Source organism: Colias croceus, chromosome 5, assembly GCF_905220415.1.
Source record: "Colias croceus chromosome 5, ilColCroc2.1".
Classification (NCBI taxonomy): Eukaryota; Metazoa; Arthropoda; class Insecta; order Lepidoptera; family Pieridae; genus Colias; species Colias croceus.
The window spans coordinates 2,391,860-2,405,797 of NC_059541.1; the positions used below are offsets into that span (position 1 = coordinate 2,391,860).

At 31.3% G+C, this 13,938-nt stretch overlaps 1 protein-coding gene across 1 annotated transcript in view; it reads left to right on the forward strand.

Annotated features, from left to right (window-relative positions):
- LOC123692111 (nephrin-like) overlaps positions 1-13,938 on the forward strand; it is a 148,263-nt gene that overhangs the window by 107,499 nt on the left and 26,826 nt on the right. The window contains exons 5-6 of the mRNA XM_045636755.1: positions 8,668-8,778; positions 10,928-11,134. Coding sequence (XP_045492711.1) covers positions 8,668-8,778; positions 10,928-11,134 — 318 coding nt within the window. The remainder of the gene's footprint in view (positions 1-8,667; positions 8,779-10,927; positions 11,135-13,938) is intronic.

Consider the following 13,938-nt stretch of genomic DNA (forward strand, 5'->3'; position numbering starts at 1 on the left):
TCGGAGATAAAATTATAATATCGTTTAATTAATAGTGTTAAATTTTATGCATGCAAGACTAATCACTACATAGTACACTGAGATTGGTTGCAAATTTATTTATTTATTTATTTATTTATAACACTTTATTGCACAAACAAAAATTAGGACAAAATAACATTAAAATACAAAAAAAAGGCATAGTTTGTACAAGAGGCGGCCTTATTGCTGAGCAGCAATCTCTACCAGCTTTTAATACGTGATTTTTTGCTGAGCAGCAATTTAATACGTGATATGAAATATTATATCGAAAACTTCCCCAAGGTTGTAGAACTTTTGGAATTTTTTTCACGACTATACAGCAAAAAATAATTTAATTGCAGTTCCGGACTGCGGACAAGGTTGCAAAATGAGATTTATTGTCGTCCCAAATCCCAATGTATCTACCATTCACTTGACCGAAGTTTGAAAACTTTGGAGTTATTGTGAATGATTGTCTTGACTGACTGGAGTATAAAGACTGCAGCGTGCGTAACCAAACTTAGCTGTTAGATTATTATTATTTTATTTTTTTTGATAAATCATACATACAAAATGTAGTCAGATGTAGCCTAAATACTCGGTTACTCAATTAGGTATATAATGTAAACACATACTATTTACACATATGGCATCTGAGTTAATATTATTCTTCACAAAAAGTTTCCCGTGCGGAATATGAGGAAAATAAATTGAGAATCAGTGCCTTTTAAAAGTTTAAAACATGCGTACACATATCATGTTTTAACTGAGAAACTCCAGTCGTTATTCACTATTAGGAAACTGTTTGCCTTCCTCTTAATTGAGCATATCTGTAATTCTTGTTTATGTGTGTGGTATTTAATCTCATGGAAATAAGGGATGCTATTGAATAAAACCAGATTTCTGGGAAGCGGTACGCTTTATTGAAATTGTTTTTGGAAATAAATTATTAAAATGATTATAAGGTATAACAACAACATTTATTTTGTATGAAAAAAGAACAAGTTAGTTAGTTATTTATCCAAGAAATCGAAGTAGAAACTAGACAGTGGTTTTATATTTTATACAATTTGACTGAAAAGATTTTGCGTTATAACGCTTCGATAAACAATAATATAGGTACACTGAAAAGATAATAATAATTTTTTATTTAACTTCCACTATAAAAAAAATGTGTGCGTGTACTAGTGTACACACGTAAGAAGTGAAACTTCTTTATGACCTTATTTTTCAAAAAATAATTTACTATATGCAACTTTACAGAAATACGTCGAATCACGCGTGGTAGGGATAAGAAAAAGATGGCGCGTCACGAAAATAATATGTTACACTAAATTTTTTTCCAACCCCGATAAAGAAGTTTCACTTCAAAAATAACAATAACAACATAATATTATCATAAGTACTGGGTATTCAAGGAGCGTCTAAAAATTCATGAACTCGCCTAACCCCAGTCCTTACAATATTCTCTTTTAATTAAAACAAAAACTTTGTGTTATCATCTCCATTTAAAAGAAGCGTATTCTAAGCCGCCATGATAGCCGACCGTCTGAAACGTACACCGAGAGCCTTATCCCAATGAAATCAACGCTAGGAATTTTACGAGTAATTCCCAAGAAAAACTTTTCTTCTTTGTTTGGACAACAACTTTTTTATTGACGGAAATAAAGAACATTGGACTTTTGTTTGATCTTGTTTTTTGTTACAAGGGATGATTAAAACCTGTTTTGTTTCATAAATGCAAGTTCATTTGTTTCTGTTTTGATAACATCGTCCGACTTTGTGAGAATATAATATTTGGTTCTTGGGGAAACAACGCAATTTTGATTATCACAGACTTTTTGTTCGAAATTTCATGCATAAAGAAATATGTTCATAATTTCATTGAAAAATTAAGTTTACGAAGGATTTTCACTGAATTCCATTACACGGGAACGTAATCATCTTTTGATTAAGCTGGAAGACTTAAAAAAGTAATAGGCATATTACATTTACCTATTACAGAGTTCTCATTATTTCTTAAATAAATGCAGACGGGCGAAAATTATTTTAATTAATTTTTACATTATTTATCTTATTAAAACGATGTCGATTAAATACAGATTATGTCGTTTATTTTTCATCGCTGTTAAATTATATTCATGCGTATATTCAAACTAGTTCTAATACGGATAAAAATATATAAGTTACCTCTAAAAACTACGTTTTCTGCACCAAGTCTTAGGTAATCGTTAGTACGAACGTCGAACGAGGCATAAGAGTGCTTTCCGAAATCGAATACAATAAAAACGCAAAAACATTGTAGTCACGTTATGTTAACAAAACTGCAATCAGAATATCTTGCAACATTATCAATATTTAATGTGCCGCAAACACGACACTCACTCCCACGAGAATCGACTGAAAATTTAAAATAAAAACTCCTTTCACCGCATTTCTAGCAGACATCCGAAACTGCATTTACAGCAAACTGGAGCGCATATAGAATGAAATTTCTGCACCGTTCCATAATATATGAGTTTTAGATATCGAGGCCAGCTTCCACTGTCCTTACAAACCGCGCGGTTACGTTTAAACAGCGTCATAAGGGTTCATTTATTGCTCTCCCGAATTTTATTGGGGTAAGTATAATGTAGGACAAATGCACACCAAGTCGCGAGTTATGTACATATGTAAATAAAATCTGTGAGTCAGATTTCGGTGAAATGTGGCGAACATTAAATTTGTGATCTCTCCGCCACATTAGGTCGGTTTTGTGATCTTCGTATTATTTATATGTTGTACTTTATATTACGATCTAGCGTTTGGAATGTTCGGTTTAAGTAGCTGTTTATTTTTTACAATTTCACGTCCTTAGGGATGTTATATTTCCGTCATAAAAAGACCTCGATGATATTTTTAGATTCATAGATTAAATTAGTGGTTCAGAAGAAAATGCAGTAACTGGTACAATAAAGATCAATCGAGATCCTATATTTGTCGTCCTAAAATTGTGTTTACTTGTTAAAAGTGCTGATCATACTTCACTAACTTATACCTATAATTAAATACGAAAATGATTCAGTAATTTTCTCTTAGGACATTTTTAGTAAAACCAGTTTAATTTAAATGTCTTAGCATAAATAAATTATTTGAATTGTTTTTATTTAAATTTTAACATAGATAACATTTTATACTTTCAAAAGCAAAACATACCAACAAAAAACGTCGAAAATCAAGCCCCAGAACGTAATCAGATTTAAAACTGTTCATTTCTCATAATTCACTCGTGTAGCGCATGTATCGTTTTAAAATTATTATGGAAATCACGTCGTCGTGCTTTTAAATGAAACTCGAGTAACATTTTTAAAACACACAGCGCCCTTTGAATTCCACTAGTAATATTATCTGGCATTACGACATGCCCTTTCAAATGAACTTTTCAAACGTTCGGAATAACGAAATACGACAAATTTGAAACTCGCTGCATCAGATTCAATTTATAGTTGTGCTAACTCAGAACTGGGATCGTATTTACAATAAGCGATTGCACTAGAACTATAAGTTTATATCGTTCCATGTGTTAGAATAACTTGTATTGGTGACGGTAATCTCGATTGTTGCAATGCGAGTGTATTGTATGGAAACTGACGGTAGTTGTAGATTTTTAGAATCACCGTTAATTCAATATGTTTCAGTCATAAAGTATGTGTTGGTACGATAGTGTAATTTATAAATTGCGTTTTATGTTGTTAAAAAGAAACTTAGTAGAGAAAATTAAAATTTATACATAGGTAGGTACCTTACATATACCTTTCAAAATATAATCAATTAAATAACACATCTTTTCGTTGGATAATATTCAAGAAGACATATAAATCGAAAGTAATTGAAATACTATCAAAATAAAATATTCCATTTTATTTCAATACAATTTTTTTTAAATATACACTTTCTTATTTTATTATCAGTTATGACTTAAATAAAAGCACCTTACTATGATACCATACAAAAATGTAACGATTTCATATTTTTTGTGTTACGAAGAAACTGTTAATAACATTTTTTTAGCTGATAAAATGATAACGATTCCTTTTCATAACAAGAGACCATCCTTATTCGTACTGAAGTATGATTTACACGTTTTTAAAAGCATTGCACAATCAATTTGATAAATTGGCGAGTCTAAATCCAGACCACTGCAAGTTGCAGTCCGACTGGCAAACTTAGTTTACGTCCATCCTAAATCAATTGCTTACACAGTGGTGTTTCGAGTTTTCTTTTAAATTAATTTATTGGATTGGACGTTTAACAATTACTTAAAAGGATGAATAACATTTTTATAATCGTTTTTAATAAATTGATAATTGTAGAACCGTGTTTATTCTAAGTACATAGTAGGTACATTCAGTAAGTTTTGCTACGCATTGAAATTATTTTTTATATCTAGGTTAAAAATAACTCCTGAAATAGACAAAAGAAAAGTTGACATGTTAAAAAAATATTACTAAAATATATTGTAATCACATTAATTAATACTCTGATTGAAGGACTTTTTTACTAAATAAAAAGTACAAATACATTATTGAAAAGCTTATAAACAAGGTCACTTAATGTGATCAATAATTACTATTGGGTTTATTTTTATCATGCGTTAGAGGTTTATTTTTAAAATGTGATATTATGGACGCAGATTTCAAATTTTAAAAACAAATGTAATTTTTGAGAAATAAATTGAGTGAAATGATGAATAAAATTAAGAAATTAATGCTCTTGTTATAATTGCTGATTATTATTATTAATGTTTATGTTCTTCAAATTTATTTTCTGTGTTAAATACAAGATCTATACTTATTTATACTAATATAAACATTTTTGGCTACGATGTTATTGAGACATCAAAACGAAGATCAATCATTTTCCTGTACCTAATATAAATTATAGTTCAAACATTTGCAATATTTAAATATCTATTTCGTTCTAAAAATTTATCACTAAACTTCACCACACCAGTAATTTCTCGACGATATTTAAACAAAAAATATAAACCTTTTTGAACTACTAAGATTATAAACCTAGGACATAATATCTTGAACCTTGTCCCTCTTTTACTACTTCCACTAAACCAACGTCTTACTAGTTACTACTTACTTAAACGAATTGGTGCTATAGTCTACAGCGTTCTAAGTAAAGCGCTTGAACAATTTCCATGGAACGTATTGTTATCTTCACACCTGTGCTCTATACAATGGGTAACATATCTTTTATGTCAATACATTCATCATTCCCTCACATTTTCATATTGATGAGGATTCTGCGTAAATAAAGTAGGCAGGTTTTTATATTATACATGGTTTTTGCATTATAAACCGTTTGCGGAATTAGAAGGACTTACTTATTGTTTGTGATTTTAATTTAGCTAACGGAAATTGGAATATAACGAGAGGCGTATTAATTAAATTCGCCTAAAAATACAGGAGCAATGTTATATTTTAAGAGTGTTTAAACGCTGTTATAAGTGATGTAGTATCATATAAAAATTGTAGAAAAACCACTATGAATAAATATCATAAAATTTTATGAAAACATCAAACTAACCGTGAGTTGTTTATATAAACAAATTAGATATTATGATAGGTATTAATTTATATTTATATAATTCATAATTTAATAAGATGAATATTTTAATTTCATTGTTTAACTGAAAATACTCAATTTAATTCTCAAAATCTGGTGTTTATAATATTTATTTCTTCTTTTATCAGTCACGTACTCAACTGCGTAAAAAGTGTAGGTACGAGTACATTGAAACACCTTTTTCACGACATTTATTTACGATAATAGAATTTGGATGAATGCGGACCCACGTTTTACAGCCCAGAGAAGACGATAATATCATGCTCAATGATGTTAAATTGTTGTCCACATTCCTTTGTATGTACTACGTATTATAAACTTGTAACCACAAAATTTAATGTTTTTTCAAATATTAATGTCCCCACTGATAAATCTTTAAAAGCCTGAAACTACAATTGTATCAAATTATCAAAATACTTAATGGTTTTGTGAAAGCGTGAACCTATTGTCACAGAATACATACAAAAGGGTATCAACATAAAGAAAGTCATGGAATACCCCATAAAAGTTTTAAACGCTCGCAAATCAGTTATCATGTTTCATTTGCGAACAGAAATTGAAACAAACAAAAGCCTCCACAATCGCACATGTAAATCAACTTTTTAATAACCCAACCGAATAATTATGGCACTGATTCTCATTTATCCCACGTACGGAACAATGAGGCAGCATCTGTTCATTTCGGTAAGCGATATCAGCGTAGCGGCAATGGCGGTGAAAGCATCCAATGATTGCCCAGATCCTTCTCAACACTCGTGCCATCAAACCTTTTGTTTCTGAACGAAAACATTTTCATTTCCTCCGCCCGGCTTGTTTATCCACAATTTGGTAAGACCCGATTTCAATTTGATTGTGATGAGCTGTGTTGTGATTTTAAATTGGGCATTTGTTATACTTTTTGAGTGTTTTATTTGCAATATACTAAAGGTCGCATTGTAGTTACAAGAGCTGGACGCCAAGATAACATTAAAATATCGACTTATTCATCAGAACTTTTGAGGTAAAATCGTATATAGTGGCAAGAACATTCGTTTTTTCGGTTGTGTTATATATACATAGCCGTTTTTGAAGTGAAACTTCTATAACGGGGTTGGAAAAAAATTAAGTGTAACATTTTTTCGTTACGCGTGAAATTTTTCCGTGACGCGCCATCTTTTTCTTATCCCTACCACGCGTAATTCGACGTATTTCTATAAAGTTGCATATAGTAAATAATTTTTTGAAAAATAAGGTCATAAAGAAGTTTCACTTCTTAACGTGTGTACTAGTACACGCACACATTTTTTTTTCTAATACTCCTTTCCTTTACTCATTCCAACAGCACATTGTTATCTGAGTGTATTTATAAGACAAGATCGTCATCCTTAGTACGGCACTACCTTTATATAGTACATTAATTGAAAACATAAATCCATTCGTAACAATGACAATATGAATCAACTCAACGTTAAACTCACACAATCTCGTCTTAAATAAACGTTTTCATATATTTAACTCACAGTTATTCAAGATATACAATCTCAATTACAATTTAACAGGCGACAGGCGCCAACAATTTAATATGCCTTGAGAATTAACTTCAAAGATCTTAGGTGCCATTTTATTAAACGTTTAATTTTTATGTTCTATATAATGCCCTTGGCTACGACTGGAACTGAAAAACGTACAAAGTTGCAAGTATTATTAAACATTGCAATGCTTTTAGATTTTTTCTCTGAACTGGGGACTAATTAAGTTAAAACTATTAATTAGTTAGAAAGTAGAAGCTAGAACACTACATAAAGGAAATATACGGCAGCATTGATTCGAGAAAAGTCCGGATTTTATTTTATCTAATAATAACATTGAAGTGGTATGAAATAGACGGATTTTATAGAAAAATTATTAATCCGATACTTTCTTGTTGTTCCTGTTCGCCTGGTGTTCGATCATTTTGTCTGTCATCGTTTATCATATCAGTTTATAAACATTTATTTATTGGATTTTTATTTTGAACAAATATGAAACGTGTTTCATTGCAGACACATTGAGTACTTAAAGTATTATAGTGAATCGTTATTAATAAATATCAGTATCAAAATATAGAACATCGTACTTTGAAAATAAGAAACTTTTGTATTAAAATCAAATAGCAGTTACGGACGTAGTCAAAGGTTTTTATATATAGTACAAATATAAAATGTTTGATTTCGTACCCAAAACTTCCTCATATAATACGGTACTTGACCCTTTGAGATGCGTAAAGCTGTTGAGTTGATAAAAGTTGTATCTACCTATTAGTTACATAATAGAGTATGAAAAGATGAACTTTCAATTTTTGTTTTTGCTGAGCCTTATTTCTCTCTTGTATATTTTCAAATGATGTTTTATGTGGTATGGTATAGGTTCTGAAAGCGTCATAATGCTGTTTTATAATTTATGACGCCTTCCGGAAACATATTCAAATATAAACACATACTCGTATTATGTACAATTATAATATAGTGCTAGCATATCAATATAATATAAGATGATTACCTACATATACAGCTTCTATTCAAATATATTTCTTACTAGCTTTCCACCCGCGGTTTCGCTCGCGCAGTCAAAGAAAAACCCGTATAGTTCCTGTTCCCGTGGGATTTCCGGGATAAAACCTATCCTATGTCCCGGGGTAAAAAGTAGCCTATGTCCTTTCTTGGGTATCAAAATATCTCTATACCAAATTTCATGCAAATTGGTTCAGTAGTTATGGCGTGATTGAGTAACAGACAGACAGACAGAGTTACTTTCGCATTTATAATATTAGTATGGATGAATTACTTGCTCTTGTTGTTGGTATTTCAATTGTGATCATCTTTATCATTTTGAAAGTGACACCAAAAGCTTAACATTTAAAGACACCTTGCTAACACCAAAATATTGTGCACAAAATAAAAATTCGTACCCCGAATACATAACGCCGATATTAACATACGCACTGACATTTTTTTATAATAAAACCATTTTTATTCATCCTAAATCACCTCGCCGCAGAATAAACAACTGTTTAACATAACAAACGTTTTTCAGAGCTACCATCTAAGCCGGTGATCTTTGACGAATTCGGCAAAGAAATATCTGGAGTTGCGGGCCCTTACAATGAAGGAGGTGACTTCAAACTTATTTGCTCCGTGGTGGGGGGTAAGACAATTTCACTTTATTAAATATACGGTTTGTTGTTTTGTAAATTCATGAGTTACTGTATTTTTTTTATAAAATAAATCTTTATTAATTCACCTTTGTTAATATAATATTATGTAATGGGGATCCTGGCTCTCTTGCTTACATTGAAAGTAACAATACATGTATAGGTAATAGGTTCACAGAAAATCTGTGACGTTTTGTGGTAGGTGGAGGCATAATATTATTGAGGTAACCGTAGTTTTAAATTTTTTTTTTTGAAGTGGCCTTCGGAATTTTTGTCTGATATGTAACTTAACTTGAATAGTACAAGATTTGTAGTTGTGCTAGAGACTTAGCTTTTGTGTGAAATGAAATATCAAATGTATATTTTTAGTATACTTTACAGTATTATATTTATGTGCTAACGAAACGTAACAAATATTTCAAAGAAAAAGAAAAATCCGTTGGGATCGCTGACTCAATGTTAATCTTGAGATGGCGTCCTTCAAAATTGCTGTCATTTCCACACTCCGGACAGTGTAAGATAAAATTTAATAGCCAACTTTACGAATAATAATCAATTTTTATTATTACTTGTAAAGGTATTTTAAAAGTTAAGACTGAAGTGGTAGTACTGAAATTTACTTTGTACTTAACTAAATTTTGGTTATTGAGATTTTTATTTTTAACATGAATTTTACTTATCTACTTAATAGTGTATCTAATTATAACCATGTCATCAAGTAGCTAGGTCTAGCAGCCTTATTACGTCGTTTACAAGTTTTTCTAGAGCTAATTTTTAGAATATAATATTTTCTAAGCATTTCATTTTGGCTCTTATTCTAAAAACATTTAATAGAAAATAGATCCAAAACAAATCCCTCTAATACGTATCGAATACAGATGAAATAGTCCAAGAATAATTGTACAGAAACAACCTAAATCCTCTTCAATCGACTTGATTGACATTATACGTAGAAGCTGCTAACACTTATTTTCCTTTATTCCTCTCTTAGAGGATATAATATTGTATGTACTTTGATAGAATCATTAGCTGGTTAAGCAAATATGTTATAATATAATGTAGTAAAATATTATAGTAAAATTTATTTTCGAATTGACCAATTTACAGAGTTTCGGACAATACGCATGTCTCTAATAGGAAACTTTGGAATCTCATATAGAATAAAGAAAAAAAAAATTCTGAGGCAGTAGTGCCTTGGAAAAATGTTAATTAATTAATATTTTATAATATACCAACGTTGTGTATTTATGACATAGCAACTAATTATACTGATATAATAGACTAGGTCAACGTAAGTGCGTAGTAAGTTTTGTGTATTTGTGGCTTACCTATAAACTACAATTTTGCAATCCAATCTTTCCAACAAAGACACACTCACTTGCCATGACTGTTTTAGAGATTTATTTTCGGTGACTGCCGCGTTTCGCAGCTAGTATTGAAGCCAAAACTCATGGATCGACATTATAGCTCTCGTGTCGGGAACTACTTATATCAATGAAGATAAATGATCGAATATATAACGGAAAAGTGTATCAAAGTTCTTAGTGCAACCGAGTTGAATTGAAATGATTGATGACACGTAATTATACCGAGTACTTAAAATGTTTCAACAGTATTAAGTTTTGATATATGGTATAAAACTCCTGTTCATTCAGCCAGTGTTTATATTTGAATATGTTAATGTTTTCAAGCTTTTGTGCCAATTTGTATGTATTTTGATATAATGGTCTATTCGAACTCTACTCTAAGACTCGTGACTTTTTGTTCTATCTTTAGAAATGTATGAATGTTATTCACATATAGAAAAGTTATTTATATGTGTAGGTATACACTTTTTTCTTTGCTAAAATAAAAAAGTTTAATATGTCGACGTTCCTACTCACTGTATTTTCACAAATAATTTAATACGGAATGTCCAATTAAATAATAAGTATTATGAATGCATTTTTATTATTTAATGGATTTGGTATACTAGTATTGTTACATACCTATTTTAAAAATCTTACATCAACCAAGCAAAATATTTTTTTCTTTTTCTTTTTGCTACCAAAATTTAAGCGATTTTCGATTGTAACCTCGCTTCTGTATACTGCGATTATAGTTAATAATAATATGATGTATTATATCCTATATCTTTTACAGGAAACCCCATCCCGCGAGTACAATGGTTACAAGGCGAAACGGTCCTGGCTACCCTCTCCGCGGGAGAGGTCCAGCACGGGACCCGATCACTCAGCCTGGTCGTGACCAACGCGACCAGAGCGCACCTCTCCGCAGTGTACACCTGCACAGCTGACAATACGATGCTACTCTCTCCACAACGCGCTAGTGTTCGAGTGGATTTGTATTGTAAGTACCCGGTCACTCACCCTGGTCGTGACCAACGCGACCAGAGCGCACCTCTCCGCAGTGTACACCTGCACAGCTGACAATACGATGCTACTCTCTCCACAACGCGCGAGTGTTCGAGTGGATTTGTATTGTAAGTACCCGGTCACTCACCCTGGTCGTGACCAACGCGACCAGAGCGCACCTCTCCGCAGTGTACACCTGCACAGCTGACAATACGATGCTACTCTCTCCACAACGCGCTAGTGTTCGAGTGGATTTGTATTGTAAGTACCCGGTCACTCACCCTGGTCGTGACCAACGCGACCAGAGCGCACCTCTCCGCAGTGTACACCTGTACACTTGATAATACGGTGCTTCTGTCCCCACAACGCGCTAGTGCTCGCATAGCTTTTATCTTAAAATTTGTTAATTTTAAACAAAATATTTTACCTTTTTATCATTTACCACGCAATTGAAGATACATCTTAAAGTAAACAATCAACAAATCAAAACAATACACGCTTATATCAAAAACAAACATTACTCAAGGCCAATACTATTGCAAAATCTAGATCAAAAAACCACAGATAAAATATCTAATACCGACGTTAGACGTATTTATGACGTATATTAAGAGCGAAACATCGATGAGTTGCAAATAAAAACCTCTTTATTAAAGCACTCTATTGTGACTTGTATCGGATGTTTGCGACTGCACTAGTTCAATATGAGTTATTTCATAGATGCCTGCATAAGTTATTTAATGAAACGGGGACACTCGTTGTATTGGTATATTATGTGTGGAATAGAAACCTATCTATTGAATAATGATTGAGTTACTTGCGATTGTAATTATTTATTACTAGCTTACTGACCACGGCTTTTCTCGCATGTTTTAAATAAGCATATACTGGAACCTTTCTCGAGAACGACGTTATCCATTGGTGAAAAATAATGAAAATGAGTTTACCATGAAGGCAAGAAGACGTGGCGGTGAACTTTGTTTTAATACAATAAGTATATAGTAATAACGGAGACATAAAAAGCATTTACGTAAAGGACGCATTACAATAGTATTCTTTCGAATTTAATTCCAAATTCGTGCACATTACTGTATGGACACATTGTAGGTTATGTCGGACTTATTTTATAATATTTTAAATGAAAGCCGTTCTTACCGACCAAAAAAACCCCACTGGTGATGTACAGGCGTTGGTAGAAATAAAAACAATTACCTTATAACTTATAAGTTATCCTTACGAATAGTATACTCGCGCATACTTTTAATGCACGACATACTATGTTACCTATGATTAAATATTTCAATGGAACAAAAAAGAAACGGGAAATTCTCATCTACTGTCAATATATTGCAAATACTTTGATGTCGATATTTGATTCCATATTCTCTATTTTCACAGCTAAAATGTGTCTGTGTATAGATATGATTTCTGGGAATGTAAATTAATAAACAAGTTATTATGTTGTTATTATGAGATAAATCGATTTTACTGTTTCCCTCGAGGCAAACGTACCTATTATGTATCCCATTTCCATTTCAACTTGATTTTCGTTCAACGAAAACAATAATTAATAGTTGAAAATAAATTTATTGTTAGCAACATCATGTTTGTTCTACGTAGCTGAATTATTAGATGTAATATTTGTTAAAACTACATCATGTATGAATTGATATTTTTTAATTAATGTGTAAAATTATGAATAATAATTATTATGGTAGGTAATAACATTAATGTTGAACTGTTTAAATATAAAACTTGTTAATAATTGGTGATCAAATGGTTATAAAAATCTATAAAAAAGTAAAAGGAAAAGTGATTGACGTACGAGTAATTGATTCAGTTATGGTTTAATTATGAGTTCGCAGGGAACGAAGCGATGGAATATAATAATATTTATAGGTCAAATGTGTCTGTTCGTTGAAAAAGTTTTAATTCGCACACGGTACTTTTTATTCAGTAAATATCCAGTTATTCTATGTCTATAGAAAAGAAAAATGGAAACAGTAGGTATTTCATTTAAAATAATATTATAAAACAATCATAACAATGAATGTCTAGAATCTGGAATCTTTCCTATTGAAATTTTTTTTAAACATTTTTTAAACATAACTTAAAACATGATGTTAAAAAATAAGTTTTTAATCTAGTAAATAATTTCTAGATTTTAGTATATTAATAAAGTAGGTACTTAGGTAGGTACCTAATCTTTCTGTGCAATAATCTTCTTTCGGATATGATTTCAGAACATTATCCGCATTAATAATGGCCACTTTTTTCAATCGAATAAAGAGATGTTTCGTAGCTACCAGTGGTTAATATTATAATCATTATCTAACATTTAGAAGTAATTAATATAGATATTACCTAGGATCATTAAATTATCCCATCGCTACAGTATTAAGCTAAGCGCGATACATTAAATAACGTCTATTAGCTCATTGATCATCTTGAGTAATACCGCGGTCTTGAAAATATAATATTTTAAAAATATATTTTAAACAACTACCGCTCCTCGGTGATCGATCGACACTCGCCTTCAATTTCCTTTCTAGCCAACCGAGCCATACAATTTCATATTTCATATTATTCAGCCATCCGTGCCAAAGACCTTGCTAATTAAAAAAGTTGTATGAAATCTCATTCAATATTACCAACTGAACTTTTTGACGCGAGCCGTAAAAAGTAATAAATAAGAAAATTCCACAGTTTCAGAGTTGTTTTCGGGAAAAAAATGAACTTAAATCAATTAACTCGAGAGAATTTAATAAAACGCCCAACTTGGAGTAATAATAAATTACT